A 25,735-nucleotide genomic window follows, 5' to 3' on the forward strand; every position below is an offset into this window, starting at 1 on the left:
CATGTAAAGTTCTGAGAAAAGGCCCTCTCAGCATTCATAGCCCCTTGGGCTGAGAACCGTCAACTTAGGGGCACAGTTGGGATGACTCTTTCTTTGATGCCACATAAAGCACGAAATTATAAATATTTGCGTTTTATTTCCTGGGCATAAGAAAACAGTGCACCAGAATGGACTAAAAAGTCAATAGCATCCCTCATAACCTCTGAAGATTGTAAAGATGCTTTCAGCATACCATCTAACAAGTGGCAAGGATCTCCTACAGGGAATCACTTCAGCTCGGGTATCAATTTTGACAGGTCATCACACAAATTTTTTATATACATAGCTGAATCACTACAAATACCAACAATATCACTCCAATCTTTGTTCAACTTGGAAAGAACCTTTATTTGCAGAGCATAACAAGTGACACTGAGGATAGGATAGGATAGGATACGAGTTTATAAAGCGCTCGATTGCCGTGGCGTCTTGGCGCTGATGTGTGTGAGGAGTCCAGAAATTGATTCATCAGCAGTTTAAGTGACAAAAAGAAGCGTCTTCAGGTTCTTCCTGAACATCTTTCTATTAGCTTGAAATCTCAAGTCCAGAGGTAAAAATTCAATAGATAGGCTGCCCCATTGGATAGTGTTCTGCCTCCCCATCTGGTCCGCTTGACCCTAGACATCTTAAGCAGACCTAGATTAGTCGATCTTAGAAGGCGTGTGAGGGTATAAGGCGTAAATAATTTAGAAATCTTGACTGCACCATCTCCATACAGCGCTTTATGAACCAAACACTAGGCCTTAAACTCCACACGCTGCTGTACTGGAAGCCAATGCATTGATTTAATACCCGCTGATGTTGAGTAGCCCCTAGGCATGCCCAAGAGCAGCCTTGCTGCTGCATTCTGGAGAGATTGGAGCTTTCCCATCTGTGCTTTATCTATGCCCAAAAAGAGGGCATTACAGTAATCTAATTTAGGTAAAAAAAGACTCACCATTACTGTCTTCTGAAGCTCATGTGAGATAAATGGAAAAATCTTTCTTAGTGTTTTTAAAAGAAAGAAGCAAGAAGAGGTCAGGCTATTGACCTGGGCAGAGAAGTTTAGCTTGTCATCAAAGATGACCCCCACGTTCCTAACCTTAGAGACTGGAACTGGACACTTCCCAGCCTCAGTTGGCCACCATTAATCATTCCATACAGGGGGTCCCCCTCCAAATTCCATCACCTCCGTTTTATCTGTATTGATCTTCAAAAAATTGTGGTTCATCCAGGTAATGATCTCAGATAGGCAAGCATGGAATTTTGCGGCTGTGACCTCAGGTTGCTTGCGGATGGAAATAACAAGCCGTGAGTCATCCGCATAGGATACCAACGTAAAGCTGAACCTTCTGATGAGCCTTGCTAACGGGGTGACATAAATATTAAAGAGTGTGGGGGATAGAGCAGATCCCTGCGGAATTCCACATGGAGAATAAAAGCTCGTAGATACCAGTCCATCCCAGACCAATTTTTGTTCCCTATCCTCCAGAAAGGAGGAGAGCAGGGCAGGGGTGTTATCCTCAACCCCTAGATCCTTCAGCCGCTGCACCAACACCGTGTGATTCACGGTGTCGAATGCTGCCGATAGGTCCAGGAGAATAAGGACCACCCTGCCCCCCTCATCGACAACCCTCCGTATTTCCTCAGATGCAATGATCAAGGCCGATTCGGTAGAGTGACAGGCCCGAAAGCCATGTTGTGTCGGGTCTAGTAAGTTAAGAGAATTTAAATAGTCACTGAGCACCTTGTTCATTGATTTTTCAATTACCTTCGTTACCATAGGCAGTACCGCAATCGGACGGTAGTCTGAGGGGCATATTACCAACAAATAGCGATATTTATCGCTAAGTAGGGTTAGCGACAATATTTTTATTGTCGCGCATCACCGGTTTTTATCGCTGAGATAACTTGCTATTAGCAAGGTTTATCTCAAAAGCGATAAAAATCAGGCGAAATGCGTGAATATCGCTGAGAATACAGCGATATTCACGCCTTAGCAACAAAATGCTCTTAGCCATGTTATCCACCTCCCATTGGATAACATGACTAAGAACTGGTCTGAGCAGACGTTGTTTTTTGGCAATAGCGGGAATATTTCCATCGCTACGCCTGCCTTGCTAATAGGCGATAGCGACGTTAGCGACTGCTTTCAGTCGCTAACAGGTTGGGTACGCCCACTTTGCATATCATTAGCGATAAACATCGCTGACATGCAAAGCGGGCCCCAAACTGCTCGCTATCGCCTAAAAGCTGTCGCTAACATCAGTTAGCGACAGCCTGCTAATAGGGCCTATGATATTATCGCCACTTAGCGGCCGAAAACGGCCGTTAAAGCGGCGATAATGTCATTTCGCCAGGCTTAGTGATATGCCCCTGCGTTCCATGTTTTCCAAATGTCTGGTGTCACATTTTCACCACTATCCCAGATGCTTGGTGATATATATACTTGTCACTATACCTTGCATTTAATGTTTAAAGCCTGAGGTGTTGGCAATTCACCTACTATCAATACTGACCCACTAGAAACTATGGTCTGATGTATTAAGGGTTTTTACCCATTCTCTGTGGGCAAATGTGATGACACATATTAGGAAAGATTTTTATGAAACTAGCCATTTTACCTATCAGTGAAAGAATCAAATTCAGCCAAAATATCAAATGTGAGTTTGATATGTCCTGATTCTCTACAATTTATAAAATAATTAAACTAAACCTCAAACGTGAAACTAAACCCTGCATCTTTAGACCAAAGGCCATAAATCTGAAAAAAGTAAAAGGAAGAAGAAACAATATTTTAGTGGCATCCCTAAAGAACAAAACTCAAGCACAATAATGTTAGCTAGTCTTTCTTACTGCTAGCTTGTATAACAAAGTTACATTTTATTGACCCCTTCAGTAAGAACAAAATTACTCTTTCACTTTCTTTTCCCTTTCTTTGAATGGCATTTAGTTTGTGGTTGTGCAGGTGTTTTTTCAGTGTTTATATGTTTTCACCGGTGAGGGCTATTTTTCTTTCAGTGGGGTTTTATCAGTTATTATAGGTTTAAACCTAAAACCCCACAGCCTAATTAAGCTCTAGGAGAGGTTTTACTTAGCCTCAGGGGACTACCATGACTCTGCAAAAGAGGGAAAATCGATGTAGAGGATATAATAACCAGATGCAATTTGCTTGACGGTGTGCGCGCCATCTATGCTTTCAACTAGAAAGGTTGACCTAAGCAGATGGGTAGTTCATCATCAATTGATGCAAACTTACTTTTATACATTTTTACATTAAATTGAAGCAAACAGACACAACTCTAGATTTGGCTTTTATCATGCAATTGAATGCTCCACTCCAGCAGAGTAAGTAGGAAAAAGAGTGAAACAGCATGACCAATTTTCACTTGAACTTGATTGATTAAAACATATTTACCCAAAAATTGCTGTTTATTGTTTTGGGTGCATGTTAGTTTGGAGTAAGTCATTAATGAGTGACCTGTGGGTTTCTTTTATATTTCTTCTTTGTTGTTTCTACCTACCTGAATCACTCCGCCACCATCTCCGTCACCCCCAGCTAAAAACTCTTTGGGTAAATGGATCATCTTCGCCAGCCAGTCCAACATGACTATCTCGAGCTCTGTGCAAGCCGGGCTGGCAGTCTGCAGAAGGGAAATAAACATAATTTTAAAAAAAAGAAAAATAATCATAATTTAAAAAAATACAAATATTACCTTTCCTTTTGCTTGTATTGTACTGACTCATGCCTTCTTTAACCAATGAAGTGCTTCAAGCAGCTAACTTTTGATTCAGTCATCGTTTTAGTTTCCATCATTTAAACTTGAATGTCCTTCCATGAACAAATAGTATCTAATATCACACCAGAGCTTCCCACTCCAGTTGCATATAATTGGAATAGTGCCATGATCCAAATGTTATCGAGATGAGCGAAACTGTTTTGTGCATCAGACTTGATGTCTTCTCTTGTACTTCTGGTAATATGTTGTATCTCGCCTTATTACTAACATACATTAAATATATTACAGTCTCCTTTTCAAGCCATTTCGTAGCATATCAACCCATAAAATAATCAGTAATTTTTTTAATTATGAGATGCCTTAATGATGTCGGTAAATAGTGCTCTGATCACGCATTCAACGAGATTTAAATATTTTTGAGGCCTAACAAACAAGAGCGCAGCTATTATTAGTGCAGCGGGTGCAGTGGCACCAAGGGAAAGGAATGTGAAGATGCTAATACTCCCTAATTATGGATATCTTTTACTACCCAGCAAAGGAGGAGAGGGTCTAATTTCCTAGCTTGAGTTGGAGCCCATAGCAGCCTTGCTGAGCCAATGCTGATGAAGACTCCAATATTCAACCTGCACAGACTTACTTACACTTAAAGACTACATCCTCCTATATGAATACATTTTTATAAATACAATATCTGTGACCATTCTCCTGCATAGTTAAATATCTGTAGAAGCAAAACCTCTACAATTGTCCTTTAATTTAAATGAGCTTTGATTGACAAACAATTGTACAGTCAATATATAGCTAGGAATCGCGTTTCCTGCAGATGCACTATATATACAGGATGTTGACTTTGGGCGGCTAAGTGTGAACTGGCTTGTGGTGACCTATTAAAACTAGGAGTATATATTTCCACATGTATTGCCGGGCTGGATTTCACATTTGCCCGCCATTACTAAACTGTATTGCACTTTTGACACTGGTGTGGGAAACACCATTATGAAGACCATTTAATTGGTTTGACAGTGGAACATTACGTTTTGGGGCAAAGGGCATATTGGGGCAGAGTGCATATTGGGCTAACCTTTAGAAAACGACACAGTTTGCACATTTCTCACAATGTTTGAAGCATGTTCTTTTATTCTCTCCCAATATGGTCATTTTCAATATGGATGGAATTGGGTCTCTCCTGGGATCCAGTGGACATCAGTCTCCACTCCAGTTGCCCAATGTCCATCCTCTCTTCTTGTGTACAGCTTTGTGTTTTACTCTTCCCTATTCCTATTGCCGGATTGCTCTTTTTTGTATTCACTTCCCAGGCTGTCTCTCAACCCATGCTCACTTTTGTGTGCTCTCTCCTGTTGCCCGTGTTACTTGTTGTGGCCAGGGCCGGATTTAGTGCATGCAGTCCCTGGTGCGACAATCTTTTTTGTCACCCATTCTGGACCAGGGCCGGACTGGCCGTTGCGGGCCCCGGGCAATCCCCCGGTGCGCCGCGAGGGTGGGGGCCGGTTTTCAGCCCCTGGGGGCCGTTTTTGTTACAGGACCGTTTTTGCAGCATAGCATATATAGCTTTTATAAAAAAAGGAATTAAAAGGTGCAAAAATACAAAAATACATCCTTGTCTAATCCTCTGATTCCGACCTAATCAGAAAAGAACATTCCCCATCCAGGCCGTAATGTACTTTCACTAAGGTCCCCTAGTGCAAATGTCTAAATAGGTCCTCGAGAGAGCTGTCAACTCCCATTTTTTCCATAAAGTTCCACAATTTTCCACAATTCATCATGTCAATGACAAAGGAGAGGTCCATGAAAGCCATTGTTTATGAACCTCTCCTGGCTTTGACAATTATCTCGATTAATAGGGATACGTTTAAAGATTGTTCTACTATCATAATGCCAGGATGGAAGCTGTATTGCCCAGTCCTCTAATTTTTAGAGGATAACCCTCTCTACTTTTTTGTGGTGTAATCCTGAAAGCTATATATGGTGATAGAAACTTGGCTGGCTCCTATCTCCCTTTTTGAAGATGGCTACTATTATGGATTCCACCCATGACTTTGGCGGATCTCCGTTTATTGCAGCACAGAAAACATTAGTTATTAACAGTGCCCGCAGCGCAGAGTTCTGCCTAAAAATATCGATAGGGACACCACCGGGTCGGGTGGTTTGCCTACCGCTCATTTTAGTATAATGTTTGACATGTCAATGATTTCAGTCGTTTTACTTACACTAAAGGCATTACAGGGTTGAAGATAGGAGGATTTGTAAGGTCATTCTGGGTCAGGGTAGCACTCTCTTGGTCAAACACCGTAGGAAAATGGTTTACCCACTGATAAGAGTAGGTATGACACTCTATCTTTGGCATGTTGTGCTCATTGAAGTACGGTTGATAAACAATTTCCGAAAACGCCTTTGGGTCCCTAGTTTGAGTCGCTGACTTCATATCTTCCTAAATCACCCCTCTTAATTCTTCCTTGGGCTGCTCTAATATCAGCATATATGTGTGTCTAGCTATTTTAAAGGCCTCTCTGTTAGGGAGTGAAGTTTTTATGCTAGCTCTAATGTGTCTATGTGCAGTCGAGCATAGAGTATTAAGCCATCTATGAAGAGAGGTGGCCTTTGGGGTTTTGTTGGATATCAGCATACTAGAGAGTGGCAGATCTCCTCAGAGCTACTCAGTACTTCCCCATGATGGGCATCAGCTCATAAACAAGTATTGATCTTGTCTCTATTTGCTACTATAAGTTTAGTAAAATATTTAGTTGGATTAACTTTATCCCATTTAATTTGTACTCCCTTGTTTGAAGAATAGCTTAGATTTTTGAAAAAAAAATTGGTATCTTTGTTCCCATGCAGATCATAATTGGAGCTAATTAACAAAGGGTTGTGATTACTTGTGGAGTTGGTTAGATCCTTAGAGTCTATAATAAAAGGTGCGAGGTCTGAGGATAACAGTATAAAGTCAGCTATACTGCTATTCTCTTTGCCTATAAGGAAGGTAGGCAGTTCCCTCCTGGAAGAAATCTGAAGAGAATAACAGATTGCTATTAATTATAAGCCAATTTAAAACTCCATCTCCCTCCAGCAGGAGCATTAATCACCAGAGTTATCTTGATATTTTTATTGATGCATGAAAACTGCTGGACACACAAGGACCTCTGCAGCAAATGCTTATAAACTCATAGGAAATTTCTAAACACAGCACCCCGTAGCACAGCGCCAGAAGCTGTGTCACTGGTCGCATCCCCCTAAAGCCAGCCCTGGTTGCAGCCCTCCTCCATGCTGTTACTGAACTGTGTCCTTCTGTGGCTGCAATTTGTGTTCCCCTGCCTTCACAGCCCTTTATTTGCTGGTACTGTGGCAATCAGGCCTGGTGTCTTGGTCAGGCACTTTGGTTTTCCAGTTTGATCACTCATAGCTTTTAGCTGGGGCTTGCTTTTGTAAAATTCTCCCCTTTGCCTCAGAGAGGGAGGCTCCTGGTGTAGTGTTCAGTGGAAACAGGGTGGGTGTAGCGCTGTTCAGAAATATTGCTTTTTTATAAATTCAACCATAGAAGTCAGGCTTACAAATTCCAATGGTTTTCCTAATGTGGTTTGTGTGCTTCCCTAGAGTTGGGAGCCAAAGCGGCAGTGGGCATTGCTGAGGCCTAGAAGTTAAAGCCATAGCACTGAAAAGCCTGATGGAGTTGGCCCCTTACGAAAGGAGGCATCAGGTCTGTGGCGTATGGCCTCTGATGTGTAGAGCCACTGTTTTCTATTACTGGGTGCATCGTGATGATTGAGGGTGGGGTCAACACACCTGAAACCCTATTTCCCACCCTGTGGATTCTTTGGGTCTTCGTGGGAATTGTGAAGTTATCTGTCAAAGGGTCACACTCTTGAGGGATGACTGTGGGGACTAGTGGGAATTGTTCTTTGGTGGAGGCTGTAGCAATGAAGCAATTTCTGGGACTTAAGTGCGCAGAGCCACTAAATAATGTAGTCAGAGATTAAAAACTGCAGTAGTCTACTGTGACCTCGTTCTACTATGGCTCACTAAACAATAAGAAAGGCAACCAAATGAAATGACAGCAGACCACTTTGACTCGATGAATATCCCACAACACAAAGAATTCTAACATTCAGAAAATGTTTGTGTGGCATACAAATGATAAGCACTATATAAATGCCCATGAAATAACGTAACAGAACATAACAAAACAAAATATGATATAATATTTATTCTCTGGTACAAAAATGTAAGCATGTTATATATTGACTTCCGTGTAATTCACTCTTACAGGCGGGGTCTCTCTTAGCTCATGGTGGAGCAATTTTTCACCATAACCTCTTATCAAATAGCCCTGGTGTTCACATGAACCTGTAAAACCTGTTTAATCCGAGAGTTGTTCATGCATAGCCACAATTAAATGTATGCTTATGGAGAAGGAGGTGGAGCAATCACTTCATCCTGTGTGAGATACGGAGTGTCAGCCAAAAGAAGACATGTTCTGTTAGGCTATGTGCACGAACTTTTTAAAGCCCTACCTGTTAACAAAGAAACATTTTACTCCTGAAAGTCTGTACATTTTGAACCACATCTGTTCTAGGTAGGGTTGCTCAAATCGAATTTAAATATCTAAAACAAACCCAGTTTCATGATAGACATAACAACTTAAACTCAATGATACATGCTCTTAGGTCTTTGTATGGTGGATTACCACTGTTTGCTGGTCGGATACCTCATTAAAAGGCTGGGCCCTGTAACTAAAATATAGAGTGCACGACTGCTTTAATGCAAAGAGCGTGTACACCAAAGGACTCAAAAGTAATTAGGAACGTGCTAGCCCACACTATTCATCACAAGTGAATGTGAAAAAAATATTTGTGACCCAGTTCATAAAGTAAAGTTGTATATCGCTCCCACAAGTCTGTGACCTAGCATGGATGGAGATGCACGAATTTTGGAATTCTCCAAACGTTTCTGGTTTATGCTTGGAAACTTCTCCCAGTTGCAGCTTTCAGGAGTAGTCCTGGAAACACCATGGGAATTCCCATTTTATCTTTGGCAGAGGCATTTTACCCAATGCATAATTGTCTGCTCTGCATAACGAAACATGGTGAAATTCCAGTGCATTCGTGCAATGGCACCGTTATATTTAAATGCCTTTCTTCCATTGGAAAAAACATTCCAGTGTGAAGAAACCCCTTTTCCTACATCTACACCAATTTTTGGTTCTTCCGTTTCCTTCCTCACCTTTGAAATGGACAGGGTCAGATTGGCCTACATGACAATCTAGAAGTCTTTCTGGTTGCTTGTGGGCCTGTTTTATGATCTGGGGAGCCGATTTGTTTCTCTGGTATTGCCACAAACATTGGCTATATCAAGCTACATCAAACACAAATTCATGCAGTCATACAAATCTTCCAAAACACATATAAAAGTTTGCCTTTACAAGTTCAAAATGGCTGTGATTTAGAAATTTAGGCCACTTTTAAAAGATCTGACTTCACTTGATCATCAAGGCCACTTTTATTTTAGTGTCTGGATTTATTTTGAAGAGCTCCAGTCGGTAGTCTCAGCATTGGTGTTGAGATCCGAGCATTGTGTATTGGCGGGGGACTTTAATTTCCATATGGATGATGGGTTGGATGCGGACACGATCAAAATGATTGATGTTACGGCTCCCTTGGGTCTCTCTCCTTATCTCTTTGGGCCGACTCATGAAAAAGGCCACACCCTGGATCAGGTCTTTTCCACTACCCTCGTTGAGATTTCGGCACCCTTGCCGATGCTCTGGTCGGATCACTGGCTGGTCAAATTTCATGTGTTGGGTGTAAAAAAAACATCCAGGGCTGCTCGCCTGCAGCCGTGTCAAGCACCGAGGGCGTATCATCGGGTGACCCCGGAAATGCTGGCACAAGCATGTCTGGATCATCCCTGTCCTATGTCAGGTGACCTGGAAAGGGATTTAGAGTTTCTGCAAGCATGGCTGATGGATAGGCTTAACGACCTTGCCCCTCTGGTGGCCCCCCAAAAAACAGCTAAACGGGTCTCTGCCCCTTGGTTCACTGAAGCACTGGCGACATTGCGACGGCAGTGCAAGGTGGCAGAGAGGGCCTGGTGCTCACAGTATGATTCTACGGCCAAGCTTGCTTACAGGACATCTGTCAAAGCTTACCATCGTGATATCCTCCTTGAAAAGAAAGGTTATTTTGCAAGGAGGATTGAGACGGCCGCCAACTCGTTTAAAGAGATTTTTACTATCGTGAGAGAATTTACGGCCCCACGCATGAATTCGACCCAGGCAGCTCCTGCGGAGCCGTGGGTAAGTGCACTAGCTAATTTTTTTACCACCAAGATAAAATTGATCCAGGACTCTTTTCCCCTGAGTACGGCTGGAGTATCTCCCAACACTGAGGGTGGGTTAGATTCAATAGCTAGATCGGATCCGGTTCTGGTAGAATTTCCGCCGCTCTCAGTCTCCACGTCCTGGGGACTTCTGGCCAAATTAAAATCCGGGTCGCCTCTTGACACGTGCCCTGCCAAATTTTTGGCGAAAGTGGCGGAGGTCATTAATCCGTTGATGAATCCTCTTTTGAATCTTTCCTTGGGTGAGGGGGTGGTCCCGCACGCTTGGAAGCAGGCGATGATCATTCCTCTACTCAAGAAGCCTAGTTTAGATCCTGAGGTTCCTGCCAACTACAGGCCCATTTCTCTCCTGCCTGCTTTTGTTAAGCATGTGCACACTGTGCTCTCCAATTTCCTGGAATCCCACAATTTGCTTCATTCCACCCAATCCGGCTTCCGTACCAACTTAAGCACCGAAACGGCGCTATTGGAAGTCTCGGAGGCAATAAAGGAGGTGCTGGATTCAGGAGGCAAGGCTATGCTTGTGATACTTGATTTGTCGGCGGCTTTTGACACCGTCCCCCATGAGGGTCTCCTCGCCAGACTCTATGAGATCAGTCTGAGGGGGACGGTGCTCAGCTGTTTTAGATCTTTTTTGGCTGGCCGCCGACAAACGGTCTGGGCCCCCCATTGCTCTGCCGTGGTGCCGCCACTGGAGGTCGGAGTCCCACAGGGCTCAGTGTTGAACCCGACTCTCTTTAACATCTTTATGACCCCTTTGGCGGCACTGGCGGAGTCTTTTGGGGCCCAGATCGTATCCCATGCCGATGATACCCAGCTCCTCTTTACGTATGGGAAGGGAGCAGACTTTGACGGAGAAAGTATCCATGGGTGCCTTGGGGCTGTTTTTAATTGGTTCCAGCTAAACAGCCTCAAGTGCACCTCAGATAAATCTGAGGTACTCTTCTTCGGTTGTCGGTCTGATCCAGACTTGCAGGAATGGTGGCCTGTTAACATGTTCCCTCCAGCAGGCTCTTCCCAGCTAGCCAAGAATCTGGGGGGGAAGATCGATAACGGCTTGACGTTAAGATCCCAGATTCTGGGCCTAACGGGAACATGTTTTGGCCTCCTCAGGATGCTCCGCAAGTTTCTTCCTCTGCTCCCGGCAGAGCATAGGAAGATCACGGTGCAGGCCTTAATTGGCTCGAGATTGGACTATTCCAACGTCCTTTATCTCGGCCTGCCGGAGTATCTCTTGCAACGGCTGCAGGTGGTCCAGAACTCGGCGGCGCGGACCATTTTTGGCCTACGCGGGCGAGCCAGAACATCTGACCTCCTGCAGTCACTCCACTGGCTACCTATCCGGAAGTGGATAGTTTTTAAGGCCTTGACGTTGGCTCATAAGGCTCTCTATGCATCTGGAGCGAAATATCTTCAAAAGAGGCTAGCTTTCTACCATCCTGTCCGATCCCTGAGATCCGAGTCTTTGTTCTTGGCCGTGGTTTCTCGGGAAAAAAGGGCACGCATTGGGGGCCGGTCTTTTAGGCTGTTGGCTCCACAGTTGTGGAACACTCTGCCCGTGTCACTGCGCAGCACCTCCAACCTACTAGCATTTAGGACGGGCCTTAAAACTTGGCTTTTTGTTCTCTAGATTTGCTCTTTCTTTTGATTTCTGGTCTCTTTTTATTTTGCCCCGTTGTGTTTTCTGTTACAGGTTATAAATAAAAGCGCCGGGACACTCCTTGGAGTAGCAGAGCGGTATAAAAAACACAGTTAACATAACATAACATAACATAACATAACATTTTCTATCCCTTTCCGACACTAGAAATAGAACTCCCTCTACCCTTGACATGAGTAAATCTCTGGTAAATTTCAGGTTGGGAAGCCGAACCTTCCCTGTTGCCAAGCTGTATCCTGACGTGCATCATGCACATTCGCCTTGTAATGCTCGTTCCCGCCCACCTGCAGCACTGAACGCGGACGCCGGCGTTCTGTAAACTGAAATTGACGTATATTCCAGAATCAACCTAAGAAAATAAAGATTCTAATTCTGCATCGGTTGTCGACCCCAAGCCCTGGGAAGCCCGGGGAAAATATTTTTGGGAAAGGCATGGGGCGAACGCTGTAGACAGAGCAGCTCAATATCCCTCAGCTCCCCCAACGGAGGGGGGCTATGAGGTAGAGCAGGCAAAAAGCAGCATCTACGGCCGAAGTATGCCGTTAGAGACTGGATTACCTGGAAAAAACGGTAAATCAGCCATAAACTCCCATAATTGCCTATGACTGCCTACAAAATCTTGGTTTAAAAAGCCTAGCATTTTATCATCGGAGAAGATTGGAGGAAACTGCAAAATTGGGTGGTGGCAGTGAGAGGAGAGGACAAAACATACAGGTGTATAGGCAAACAGGCACAGCAGAAGTAAGTGGAAGTGTGGTTTATAAGTAAAACAATGTCAGTGTCATTTGAGCCGTAACCAAGCAGAGTAAGCTAATCTACACAATGCAAAAGTGTAGTAGGTGCTCTTAGAGAAGTGTAAGGAAAAGGGTTGCAAGTAGCAGCGATGGCACCTGGCAGAGGCAAATTGTGGAAAGACACTGGCCAGTCAACAGACTCCACGAGAAATGACCCAGTTGATGAAGCTTAGGCAGCCTCAGAAGGTAAAGTAAAAAAGTCAGTTTGTCAGATCAACAGCAGAATAACCCAGGAAAGCCCCCTGCAAGATGAGAAGGGTGGAGGGTCCGCCCCTTATAACCCTATCAAGAACTTTGTGAGCCAACATTTTAAAAGAAAAGAGACTATGCCAAGTCCGGGCATAAGAGAAGAGGAGCAGCAACTAATGGCCCAAATCAAGGTCGGGTTAGACTGCCCGCTCCCACCAAAGTTAGACCTCGCTATTACTACCAACCGATCATTATTAAACCAAAGTGGCCTTACTCTCAACCCAAGGCTGTCTTCATCACCATGTCTATTCACAACTCCAACAGGCGGAAGCCCACATCAACAGAAGGAGAAGGTGGGACCTTCAGAGAATAGCATCTCAGGATTGGTGAGTAATGAGTCCAATCAAGGGAGGCAGAAGGTGAGACCCGAGCGAAACTTGAAAAGTGTGAGCGTGGAAACTGTAAGCTCAGTATTTGACTCTACCCCCAACCTAGACCCCTTCTTCAACTATGTTGGATGTGATGGTGATTCGGCAAAAGACTCTACAAGGACTGTTGGAAGTATTCATGATGAATAACGATATCCTGAAATCTCAAAAAGAACAGTAACAGTTAATTGTGGGCAAGTTGGAACAAATTCGAGAATATATGCCTTCTATAGTTAGACCAGAAGGGAGTGAAGATATAAACAACGAGCTGGGAGAGCAAGCTACACATACAGTAGGGGGTCACAGTGTATACGTCTCAAAGTGCCCAATGCTTGTAAAGAAATCTGGAGAGGCAACCAGTTACAAACAATACATACCTAGAGTGAGAAGGGTAGTTAGGAACATAAAAGGGTGGGAGAAATCATTAGAAAAAAGAACAGTGCCAGCGTTAGGGCTTGTTACAGTAGTATTAGGAAATTGGAAAATCTGCGTACAAAAAATAAGTACCAGAAAACTCAGTAAAAGCTAAAGCCCACAATGAAGGATGAAAATAAAAAGGAAAGAAAATACAATTAAGATCAGAAAAGTATGAAAGAAGAGGGCTAGAGATTAGAGACCCAAGTAGACTGCCAATAAGGAAAGATAATTGGTTGGATAAGGAATGATTAGTTGGAACTCAACTGCGTGGACAAGGGAAATGAAAAAGGGAAGCACAGAAAAAAGACAAGAAAAGGAGAATAAAGAGGGGAAAATCTATGATTGTACTTGGAAGCATTAAGCTATAGGGATGGGGGTAAAGGATTAAGGAAACTACACTCCTTAAATCAATCGCAGCTATTGCTAACCTTCTCTAAATATGCTAGCCTAAAGGAAACAGGGGCAAACGACCTTCGGCAAGTAGCGTTTATTCAAAATAAAACCGGGAAGCGGGTCACAAAAGCCCAGATGTACTCCGGCTTAGTGAAGTCTACAATAAAAAAACTGAAAAGGAGTTAGAGAAGGAAGGAATAAGGGTAGTCCCTGATGCAGAACTACCAACAGCAAATAATCAAAGATCAGTGGTCCTGAGCCACCATGCAGGCTAGGGCAAAGACAAATAAGATTAATTGACCAGGAACTGGATGGAAAGGAAGGTACAGAAATCATAGTAACCGGGAGAGGAAGGTAAAAGGATTGAGGGATACAAACTGTGGATATATGTCCTTGAATTATATTACACCAACCCAGAGAGAGGAGGGGTGGCTAAATGAAATAGGCTAGGATATCGGGACATCGCAGAACCTAGGGATTCTTTCTTGGAAAATTATTGGCTTAAGCAAAATATCAAAATATGGAGCCTTTAAACAAATAATACATACCCATGCAATTGTGTGTCTGCAATAAACCTGGCTGTGCGATGTGACCCCAATAATAGAAGGATAAGTCCCGGTTTTTAAGTCTGCAACAAAAGGTCAGCAAGGACGACCTACAGGGGGTCCTAATATCACCTAGAATGGCTAGAAAGGTGACACCACTATCAGGAAAAAGTAAATGGCTGGTAGCATGTAAGCTGGAGCCTCAGGACCCATTCTTAAGGATTGAAAAGCTGATAATAGTTAACGCCTATATACAGGGCTGGGGGATCTAAGGAGTATAGGCAGGAAATGGGAAGGATGAAAGAGGACTGGCTGTGTGAAAGTAATCCAAAAGATATTCTTATATTGACGGGGACTTGAATCACAGAATGAACCCAATTAAATTGGATAGAGGAACCAAATAATTGCTAAAATTATTTAATATAAAGATGGCAACATTCCCAAGAACTAAACGATCAAATTGGGATGTAGTGCTGGGAACTTATTTAGGCTTTAAGGGTCTAGTCTGTTGAAATGGACGGGTAGGTGAGGTTTGGCCAGCACAACAGACTTTTAAGAGTGGTCAACAGTAATACCCAATTGATTACATGTTTATGCCTGCTTGGAACTTTAACAAAATAAGGGACTTAATAGTGGGCTCTGAAAAGGGAAGTGATCACCATCCGCTGAAATAAAAACTGAGGAGAGGAAAAGTTATTCAAAGAGAAAAGGTGATCCCCATTAAGATTGACTATCCTAGACGGCCGACCACTAGATTAACTGAAGAGCATATGGAAAAATTGTCAAATTTACAGCAAAAGATATTATTAAGTGATTACTTGGAGACCCATATGAGACAAAGTCCTGTGCACACGTATAAAGAGTATTTAGTCTTTGTGGTCAAAACCAAAAATATAAAATAATGTTCTTTAGAAAAGTAAAGGAGGTCGACTTCCAAGGTTTAATGTGGTATAGATTGTATGTCAAATAGGATCAGTACAAACAAAAACAAACCAGCCAAAGACCCATCCGGAAGGGTATGAGAATGCCATTGGAAAAGGTAAGGGAATAAGAAATTCAAAAATTCAGAATAATTAAAGCAATAAAAATAACTGGTTTACTGAGGAATGTAAGGTTCTAAAGGCACAGATAAGGAAAGGGGAGAGAAACCTCAAAATAAGGTAAGGCCAAGAAAGCCAAAATGTGCTGATGAAGTTAAGGCGTAGGTATAAAAATTAGATTAGAGACCAGAAAAGAGAACATAAAGAGAAGTGCTGGAGACTTATGATTGAGGCAATAGAAAGTAAAAACATAAAAAACGTTTGGAAACTTGTACAAGAGGTGTCAGGGAAAAACCAGGGAAAAATGATCTGTGCGGTAGAAGAAGAGGCTTAGGTGGACTACTTGAAGGAGATATATGGTAAAAAGCTAAAGGACGAGGGAGAAAACAAGTAACTCCTTGGGAGAAGGTGGGCGGGGAGGATGCAAGATCTATGTTTACATTAAGTAACATTAGAGATATTATCGCAAGATTAAACCTCACCTGAGCTGCTAGACCTGACAATATGCCAGCAATAATTATAAAAACTCACCCAGATTGGTGGGAGGAGTTATTGTATAGGTCGAATGATAGAATTTTGGATACAGGGATTATACCTGAAAGCTGGAGAGGTGCAATTATCAGGGTGATGCATAAAAAGGGAGATATAAAAGCCCCAAAAATTATAGGCTAATGAATCTCATGGATGTGGCCAAAAACTTGTTTGCAAAAGTAATCCTAGGAATGTTAAAAGATTGGTCAGACCTTAATGACATAGTACCACCTGAACAGGGGGGGTTTAAGGAACGGCACTAGACAATTGACCATGGTTTTTCAGTTTGGTCTATTGCATGCAAGTGTGTGGAGCAGAATGGGAGCTTATTCTGCTGCTTTGTAGACTTTCGTGCAGCTTGTGATCTGGTAGATAGAAAACACCTTTGGGAGACTTTGGAAAAATTAGATATCCCAAAAGACTGAATAAGACTGATTCAGGAACTACATAGGAGCAACTGGGCCCAGGTGATTATGGATATTGCGGGGACATTAACACAAAAAATACAAGAGAATAATGGATTAGGACAGGGATGTGTTTTTGCCCCATTACTCTTTTCTTTATTTGTCGCCAATCTACCAATGACTTAAGCTGCTGCACATTGGTTTAGCCCTAAGATGAATGGCAAACATGTGGCGTGTCTCCTGTATGCAGACGGTCTTGTGATTTTAGACAAGACAGAAATAGGCTTGCAAAGAAAATTAGACAAGTTTGAGGATTATTGTAGGTGGAATAAACTAAATATGGATAAAACTATGATTCTTTGCTTTGGAAAATATAAAAGCAAATTTAATTGGCACCTAGGCGCAGAGAGATTGGAACTTGTTGATGAACATAAATATCTTGGAGTCTGGTTTGAACGGTCCTTGAAATAGAAAATTCATATAGAGGCCTTGAAGACCAGGGCTATTGGCTCGGTGAGTGGGCGGAAAACATTTAATAAGGCCTTTGGAAAAATGTCATGTAGACCAGCCCTAAACGCCTACGTAGCAATGATCCCCCCACAACTGCAATATGGAGCTGAATTGCTACACATTAGAGGAAAAAAGCAGGTGGGATGCAGAGGAGGAGAACTGCTTGAAATATTTGCTTTCACTTCCCAGCTCTGCCATGATACAAGCAATAAGATTGGAAACTGGCATGATTTCCTAGAATATTTTGGCTGCAAAAGCCTTAATAAGGTTCCGGGTAAAATTGAATGGGGAGGAAAGACAGAAAGTTTCTCAATGGTGCGAGAATAAAGTTGTTCAAAGTGAACTCAATGGGCTTGAAGGGTTAGGACCAACATGGTTGCTGTATGTAAAGATATGAAAGTAAGGTTGCTTCAGCAGGCCCTACAGACTGAAATTTCAAAAAGTGAGCTAAAAGCGATAGGGAAAGAACTGTAAGAAATGGTCTTAACCCTTGCAAGATAAATGATATGATAAAAGCTTTAAATGGTAAGTTTAGGAGGGAATTATTCTTGTGTGTGAACACTAAATGTAATATGTTGCATATTTTGTTGGACTGCCTAACAATCAAACAACAGCGGAGAATGTGGTTACGCCCAATATTCCTGAAATAGGGAATTATGTCTCGGGGGTATGCTGCTGAATTTTTAACCTATATGTGTTTTTTAGATGTAGGATGTGCCATTTGAAGATTCATGAGGGCAGTAAGGGCATCTGTTATAATTGACTTATGTATTTACTTGCTCTAGCTGTGTCTTTTTCTGCTGCTCAGCTGGTGTGAGTGTTAGAATGCCTGATGACCTCATGGAATGTTTGAGTACCTGGCTTGTGTGTGGAGTGTCAGTTGAAGGGGGAAACATCCTTTACGACGCAACTTTTACCACGCTGTGCCTTTACAACGCAGGTTTTTCAACGCAAGTCATTACAACGAATTGCGCTGGGGGCGGGGGCTCTAGGATAGGTAATAGTTTAATTTACTATCCAACACCTTCCCTACTATCCAAGGGACTGGAGTTGGAATAGTAAATTAAACTATTCACTATCCAGCGCCCGCCAACGCAAGTCGTTGTAAATAATAATAATCCTGAGTTTAAAAAGCGCCTGGTTACACTAGCCAGTGTGTCCCCGCGCTGTACCACTGAGGAACCCATCCTGGCCTGTTCCTTTGAGGTGCCCACTCCTGGGCACCCCAAGGGGAAGCAAGGCATCCTAGCTTTAGGGCCGGTGTGTGGATTAAGCAAGCTATTGCCCAGAGTTGCAGAGTGGGACCCATGATTAGAGTAGGCACCGAGGCCAGAGAATTATCAGGTCCGAGGACATTGAGCCCAAGACCCTGCCGCGACGGGAATTGAACCCTGGTGCTGGGCCAGACCTCTGCATCAGGGTCTGCCGCTCTAACCGGTGAGCCACACTTCTCCACGACTCCACGACTGAAACGACTTGCGTTGAAAAACCTGCGTTGTAAAAGCATGCATGGTAAAAGCATGTGTTGTAACAACGTACATCCGCTGAAGGCAGGCAGGTAGAGCGGCAGGGAGGCTGCTCCTGGTGGGGATACTTTATATCTACTTATCTTCTTCTAATGAACTTAACCTGGAACTAAGCTTAAATAAATCTAACCTATTTTATTCACCTGGCTCGAAGGAATTTCAATTACCACATTTGGCGATGATTTAAAGAGCCTACTGCGTGAAGGAAAGAGACTGTGTTTGAAGGAACTAAGGAACTACTGCAACTAAGGAACCTACTATAAAAACATTGGAACTACTGAAAGCTTAAGCAAAGGAAACGCCTCGGTCAACCTCACCAGTGCCCTCTTTAATCTGGACAACCTGCACCCTAAGGCGTTTGACCTTCTACTGCTGGTATTCGTGCAGCTGCTGTGGAGATTGCTGCAACCCATGGATGTGTTCCTCCTGCCCTGCTGTCTATAGAAACAGGTGCTTGGGAATTGGCACCAGCACCGTGTGCTGGGAAAACCGGCACCCCTGAGCTAGAAGAGGCATCCAGTTTCAGCTTAATGTAGCAACTGCATGAGTTTTAGGAGAGGAATTCGGGGTCATTCTCTCAAAGGAATTTGCTTGACACTGTGTCCACAGCACGAAGAGGCCATCTAGGGTGAGGTTAGTCCTGTTTTTATTGCCCTTTTCGTGTTGTGTTTGATAATGTTGTAGTCATTGTTTGAATTCAAAGTGGAGCGCCACACAGGAGCCACACAGGAGCAATGTCGTTTTCGTCTGGATTTGCCTGTTAGTTTTAAAGCCATATGGCTCACTGTTACCAGCCTATTTGGATTTGGGGAATTTCAATCGTTAGTGCGCAACGTTTGAATATTTGAATGTGCGCCACGAGCACCAGCACGCACTCCTCACCTCTTCTCGCGGATCAGCTGGAGAGTTCGATGTGATATTTTCCCGTCGTGGCTAGGCAGATCTCATTGCTGCCTTTGGACCTCTTCCAGCATAAACGTGCCTAGAGCCACCCAGCAGGCGTAAGATCAAGATGCTGCAATTTTGTTATTTCAGCACTAAGTTTACCGGGGAAAGGTTGTTGGCACTCATCTTTGTTCTTCGGTGCTCTGCTGTTGCCTCTTGACTCTGAAGAAGTGTTGGAGTTTTGATGAGGTATAGCTCACAAGGTGTGCACTAACGGCCGGAAGTTGAAGGAGGCAGAGTAGTACCATAGGGACGCTGTGAAGTCTGTAATCACGGAGGTTCAGAATGGTGAGTCTAAGTTTACCAAGCAGGTAGTTCACTTGTGTTGCCAACCACGATATGCCCTGCGTGTTCTAATGATGTTGGAAGGAAGCACATTGTTCATGGAGACGTATGAGTTTCTGGCAACCCACTGAGGTTTGGGGTGGTCAGTTTTCTTCCCTGAAATACATGGGAGACACTGGACTTTGGACTCTGGGTTCACTTTGACAGAGAACCTCGGGTGAGAGATGGCTCACTGGAGCCTGAGACTTTCACTTCTTTATAACTTGCCATTGTTATGCATGCACTTGTTTTTGTGAGTGTGTGCTCATGGTCATGTTTTGCGCTTAAGACCTTTATCTGGTGTAAGGCAACCTCCATACAATTTACTACTGCACTGTGTAGTCTTCGTTGGGGAGTTATGGGGGTGGTGTACCAGGACGTTTAGTGGGTGGTCAGTGTTTCGTATTCTGTTTGTGGTCCTCTTGTACCCGTTCATGCTCTGGTTTGGTGACTTAATAAAATGTTTAGGGTGTTGCTTACCCTGTCATGGGAAGGTTGTATGGGAGGTCAGGGCCCCAGTTCAATTTTAAGAGGTGTTGGGAGCTAACTGTCCCAGTACAAATGTAAGAGGTGTTGGGAGCTAAGGGCCCCAGTTCAATTTTAAGAGGTGTTGGGAGCTAAGTGCCCCATTTCTGGTCCTAGGGTGGTGAGTACCCTTTGCAGTGATGTTATGGGAACTAAGTGCACCAGTTCTGTTCCAAGGATGGTGAGAACCCTTTTGCAGTGAGGTTGTGGAAGCTAAGTGCTCCTGTTCTGTGCCTAGGGTGGTGAGTACCCATTACTTTACTATGATTGTGGGAGCTGTGTGCCTCAGTTTTGTTTTCAAGAGTGGTTAGTACCCTATTAAGTTGAGATTGTGGGGTGGGGAGTGCCCTAGTTCTGTTCCACAGGGTGGTGTCTACCATGTTACGTGATGGTTATGGGGTGGTGTATGCCTCAGTTCTGTTCTACCGCTCCGTGCGGTTGGGTGGGGTGTGGGTTTTCCCCAAGGGAGTGGGATGGGGGTTAATCTCATTGTCTTTATTTGGGTTTAATCTCAATGTATTTAGGATGCAATGTAAATGCTTTCCTTTCAGGATGCATTGTATACATTGATGGATGTTTACATTTCCTTCCTTTACTTCTGTATTGTTGATTCCCTAAGGAAGGGGGATATGTTATAATTTACTTATGTATTTACTTGCTCTAGCTGTGTCTTCCCTGCTGCACAGCTGGGGTGAGTGTTAGAATGCCTGACGACCTTATGGAGTGTTTGAGTGCCTGGCTTGTGTGTGGAGTGTCAGTTGAAGGTAGGGAGGCTGAGTAGCAGAGAGGCTGCTCCTGGTGGGGTTACTTTATATCTACTTATCTTCTTCTAATGAACTTAACCTGGAACTAAGCTTAAATAAATCTAACCTATTTTATACACCTGGCTCGAAGGACTTTCAATTACCACAGCATTGTTTATGGAGAACTAGAAGGAGGGTTGATCTACCTTTAATGGGCACCTGCAAATTCTATCGGAACACGTTTTATATGGCAATTGCTACATGGTCTTTTTAGATGAAATTTATTTTTATATATGTATTTGTATTATATCTCAATGGTGTGCTGTTTAAAGGCCATTGGTCTAAATAAACATAATTGTGATTGATTGAGGTTGGGAAAAACTCAGTGTTGCATTTTAAAATACAAACAAACTCTCAGGTTTGTGGATGCTCCCAAACATTATTTGGAAGCCATGCTCTGAATCACATTTTCCTACCCCTTAAATGGAAATTAGTCATGCACAACAGTATGTGTTTGTGGTGAAATATAGCACACGAGCAGGAGGTTTTATGCCAGTGAGATCACATTTTGAAATCCTGCACTTATTAATTCAAATATAGAAGTCAGGCTTACACATTTAAATGATTTTCTGAGTAAGGCTTGTGTGTTTAGTCCACTAACACGCCCACATGTGCATTCTTCAGTTACTAGACTGAAATGAATAGGGAATGTTAAAGCAATGTTGTGGGTCAGTGGTTAATTTGTGGAAAAAATAAGTATTGGGCTTCCGTCAGGAGGCAGCTTTCATCAGCCCTTTTCTCCTGTTAGTGCTGCCCAAGACAGAACCAACAACTAACCATGAAAGTAGGTAGAGTATGTGGCATAATGGCCAAAGCTGCAGACGTCGGAGCTGGGAAACCACGTTTGAGTCTCGGCATTGGCTCAATATTCTGTGAATCTGGGCAAATCACTCAATCTCCCCATGTCTGACCCTAAATTGCGTAACTGGTGCTCATGAAAAGCACCCATGTTGATGATTAAGTGCTAGTGCTCAGAAACCACAGGTTCAAATTAAGCACTGGTAGGGATACACAGTTGTGATATGAGCAGGTCTATATATAATGCCTGTTTGACCATTCTTTGGGCCCAACTGAAAGGGCTTTTTAATTCATAATTTGTCCGTATTTCTTGTGGACTTCGAAGTTACAAATCATACAGGAATATCATATTGCTAGCTAATGTTTTCTCACTCCGACAGTAGGAGGTAAAAATGACGAGCAAATTAGTCATTACATGCCAGAATTGATGCAGAAACACTGATTCCAAATTTTACTTCCCATTTCTTAGTGGCAATTTCAGAATCAGTACAGATTCTTGTTGAATTGGTACTTTTTGGGTCCGGGATACCATTAAACATGTTTAGACTGAGTCAACTGTCCCTGTTGCCATTAAAGACAGTGATGTTAAAGACAGATGCCACGGGTTCACCATAATTTGAATCATGCCTCTTACTTTAGAACCACTCTCTTCATTTTACACATAGACATTATACATTACACATAGACCTCACTGTAAGAATTTCGCAATTATGAAAACTTCCTAATTCCCGGTTGCAACAGGTGGGGTGAATGACAGTAAACTCACCCAAGAGAACCCAAGACATCCAATAGCACCACACAGCATGTCTGCTAGTAAAGATGGATATGAACTGGCGGTAGGGAAATAGGCAAAGAAGTAGGGGCTCTGCCAGTGGGTGACCTGCAAATAAAATAATATAGCTGTGAGATCCCTGTTATTTTATACAGATAAATGCAATAAAGAAAAAAAACTACATACAATATTATCAGCATGTTGCTAGTGAAGAGGACAGACACTGTACTATTCTTGGGCCCAAAGGTGCGGAATATGTTGTCGCTGTAAATTAAGTAGGCAAGAGGAGTGATTTTGCAAGTTCCTCCACACCTGCTTTTTAAAGTAGTGTGAGGGTTCTGGTGTTATACTGTTTACAAATTTAGGGGCAGATTTACAAGCCCCTTGCGTCACTTTTGCACCGTAGTTGCGTCACTTTTTGTGATGCAGCGGCGGCGTAAAAGTTGCGGCCCATTTACAACGTGATGCATCTAGGGAGATGCGTCACGTTGTAAAGCCCTGCGTGACATTAGACCTGCATCAGGTATAATGTATGCAGGGTAGGCTTTCCTACGCAGGAAAGCCCTGTAAAAGTGACGCAGTGAAATCTACAAGATTTCACTGATTGACATTTAGGATGCCACTGCATCAAAACCTTATGCCTGCTTGACACAGGCATAAGGAGTGATGCATCTTTTTAATCTGTTCATGGCAGACCTAACCTCAAGGCTGGATGGGACTAATGCTCACCCACCGCGGCTAGGAACACTACGGCTGACACATCTCTCCTATGCCGACGATGTGGTGCTCCTAAGTCAAACAAAAATAGGTCTGCAACGTCTCCTGCACGAACTGGCAGATTACACAAAACTCTTACATCCTTGTGGCAAACTAAGCTACCGGTATCATCATTCAAGCTAGCGATTAAAAAGGCTGCAAACAGGCATTCGCTGATCAATGACAAGTCGATCCTCAGTCACCGAGCGCATGCCTGGATGATAATTCAATTGTACAAAGTGCTTAAAACTGCAGCCTATCTTGGTCTTTCCTTTTCCTCATATATCAAAACGAAATACCTTAATTTGAGGATGGGTAATCTGCCAACAAACGCAGACAAACCGGATTGGAGGAAACCAGACACCGAGGAGTGTGATCTATGTGGCGATGCAAAACAAGACTCTATCCACCTACTCTGCATCTGTCCTGCACTGGATCAGGAACGACGGTACTGCTTGAAGACAAAGGGGCATATTACCAAGCAATAGCGATAATTATCGCTATTGCTTGGTTAGAGACAACATTTTACCGCTGAGCTGCGGCAATTTTTATCGCAGATAAACCTTGGTATTACCAAGGTTTATCGCAAATGCGATAAAAAACGGCCGCAATGCATGAATATCGCTGAAAAGTCAGCGATATTCATGCCTTACCGAGCTAATGCTCTTAGCCATGTTATCAACCTCTCATTGGATAACATGGCTAAGAACTACTCAGGGCAGGTGTTAGCTTTTGGAGATATTCGCGCTTAGCGTGAATATCTCCAAAAGTTGGTTATAGGAGATAGCGATGTTTCCAGTCGCTAAGATCTTGGCACGCCCACTTTGTATGTCATTAGTGATAAATATCCCTGACATGCAAAGTGGGGCCCAAGATGGTCGCTATCTCCTACTAGCTGTCGCTAACTGGTGGAGCGACAGCTAGGTAATAGGGAGATCATTTTATCTCCGCTTTCTTGGCTTTTAACGCCAAAAAAGTGGAGATAAACCCCCTTGATAATATGCCCCAAAGTTAATTGAATATAGAGTACGTACCTGCCGCTCCGCTGTCATACAAGTCTTGTGTACAGCGGATCCACAATTAATCTGCAGATCAGTCAAACTTGTCACGAACTTTGAGAACAAAAGGGGTATTACCGCACAAGTTTGAAAAAGAAAAAAAAAATTATGAAGACAAAGATTATACCGCTATTTTTAGAGTAAATAAGATTTAGTTCTCTCTTTTTTAATGTCACGCAAGACTTCCACCTGCCGTTTGTTCTTTGGTAGTCAACGGAAGACGAGTTCCACTCACCGTTCCACAACAAGTAAATGGACAATATATAATTGAATTGACTTGGCACTTGACGTCCATTGTATGTAATCTTGTATTTTAATGTTGCTAAGTCTAAATCATGGATGCTCGTTGATCATTCATTTTAAACCGCTGCTCCTTTTTCTACTTTTTGTAATGGTTTTTACTAACTATACAATAAAGCTTATTCTTCTTCATTTCAAAGATCCATCCAAAACAGTCCCAGAACTCTTACACAGCTTCAGAACATAGTTTGTCTTTTGTATACCATTTCCCACTACTTTCTGCTTCATTGTTATAGCATTGATTCTGGAGTTGCATCTTTTTTTCGTATTTAGCCCACGCCCCCCCACCACCTTTCCCCGACCCACCCCACCCACCCCACAAACACACCTGCCGCCCCCTTTCAGGCATACAGACTCCAGTTAGAGTCTGCTAGTGATGAACATGCAACACATGACCAAAGCCCACTCCCTGTGTCATTCCTAAATATATCAAAGGCTGAGCTCCAAAACTCGCACACGAATTGCCTATATTTCTTTTCTTATTCTTTCCCCCTTTTTTTTATTTCTCTTTTTTTTTTAACAGTAATATGCTGCAATCCTGGCCATTATATAGGTATATTTGACTGCATCAAAGACAGAGCAGAAATATCACTAATCCAACCTTATCCTAGCCCGATAGCCCATCAAGGTATTCTTTGGCCTTTATTTCGGAAGGGAAGAATTTGGTTTGCCCGCCCCAGATCACTTTAAGCGGAGCAGAATTGTTAAGGTAAGCTTGTGCCTTCTTATCCTGGGTCGGTTTAATTAGCTGGCGCAACCTCCACCGCCTCTCGCCGGTGGAATAACAGAAATCTGGGCGGACAAAATAAGAGACCGCATTCCTGGTTCTTTTGGATTCTGGTCTAGCTTTTTCGAAGACCGCCTGCCGGAGCAGTAAGTTACCAAAGTAAACCAGGATGGCATGAGGG

The 25,735-nt window shown here is 43.1% G+C and overlaps 1 protein-coding gene across 5 annotated transcripts in view; it reads right to left on the minus strand.

Annotated features, from left to right (window-relative positions):
• The window catches only part of LOC144829208 (aromatic-L-amino-acid decarboxylase-like), an 833,710-nt gene that overhangs the window by 633,128 nt on the left and 174,847 nt on the right, over positions 1–25,735 (minus strand). For 4 of the 5 annotated variants that reach the window (XM_078688115.1, XM_078688113.1, XM_078688111.1 and 1 more), the window contains exons 3-4: positions 22,708–22,821; positions 3,543–3,662 (exon numbers count right to left, since the gene is read on the minus strand). In XM_078688115.1, coding sequence (XP_078544241.1) covers positions 3,543–3,662; positions 22,708–22,821 — 234 coding nt within the window. The remainder of the gene's footprint in view (positions 1–3,542; positions 3,663–22,707; positions 22,822–25,735) is intronic. The other variant, XM_078688114.1, reaches the window with a different exon arrangement.

This window comes from Lissotriton helveticus, chromosome 4_1 (assembly GCF_964261635.1).
Source record: "Lissotriton helveticus chromosome 4_1, aLisHel1.1, whole genome shotgun sequence".
Classification (NCBI taxonomy): Eukaryota; Metazoa; Chordata; class Amphibia; order Caudata; family Salamandridae; genus Lissotriton; species Lissotriton helveticus.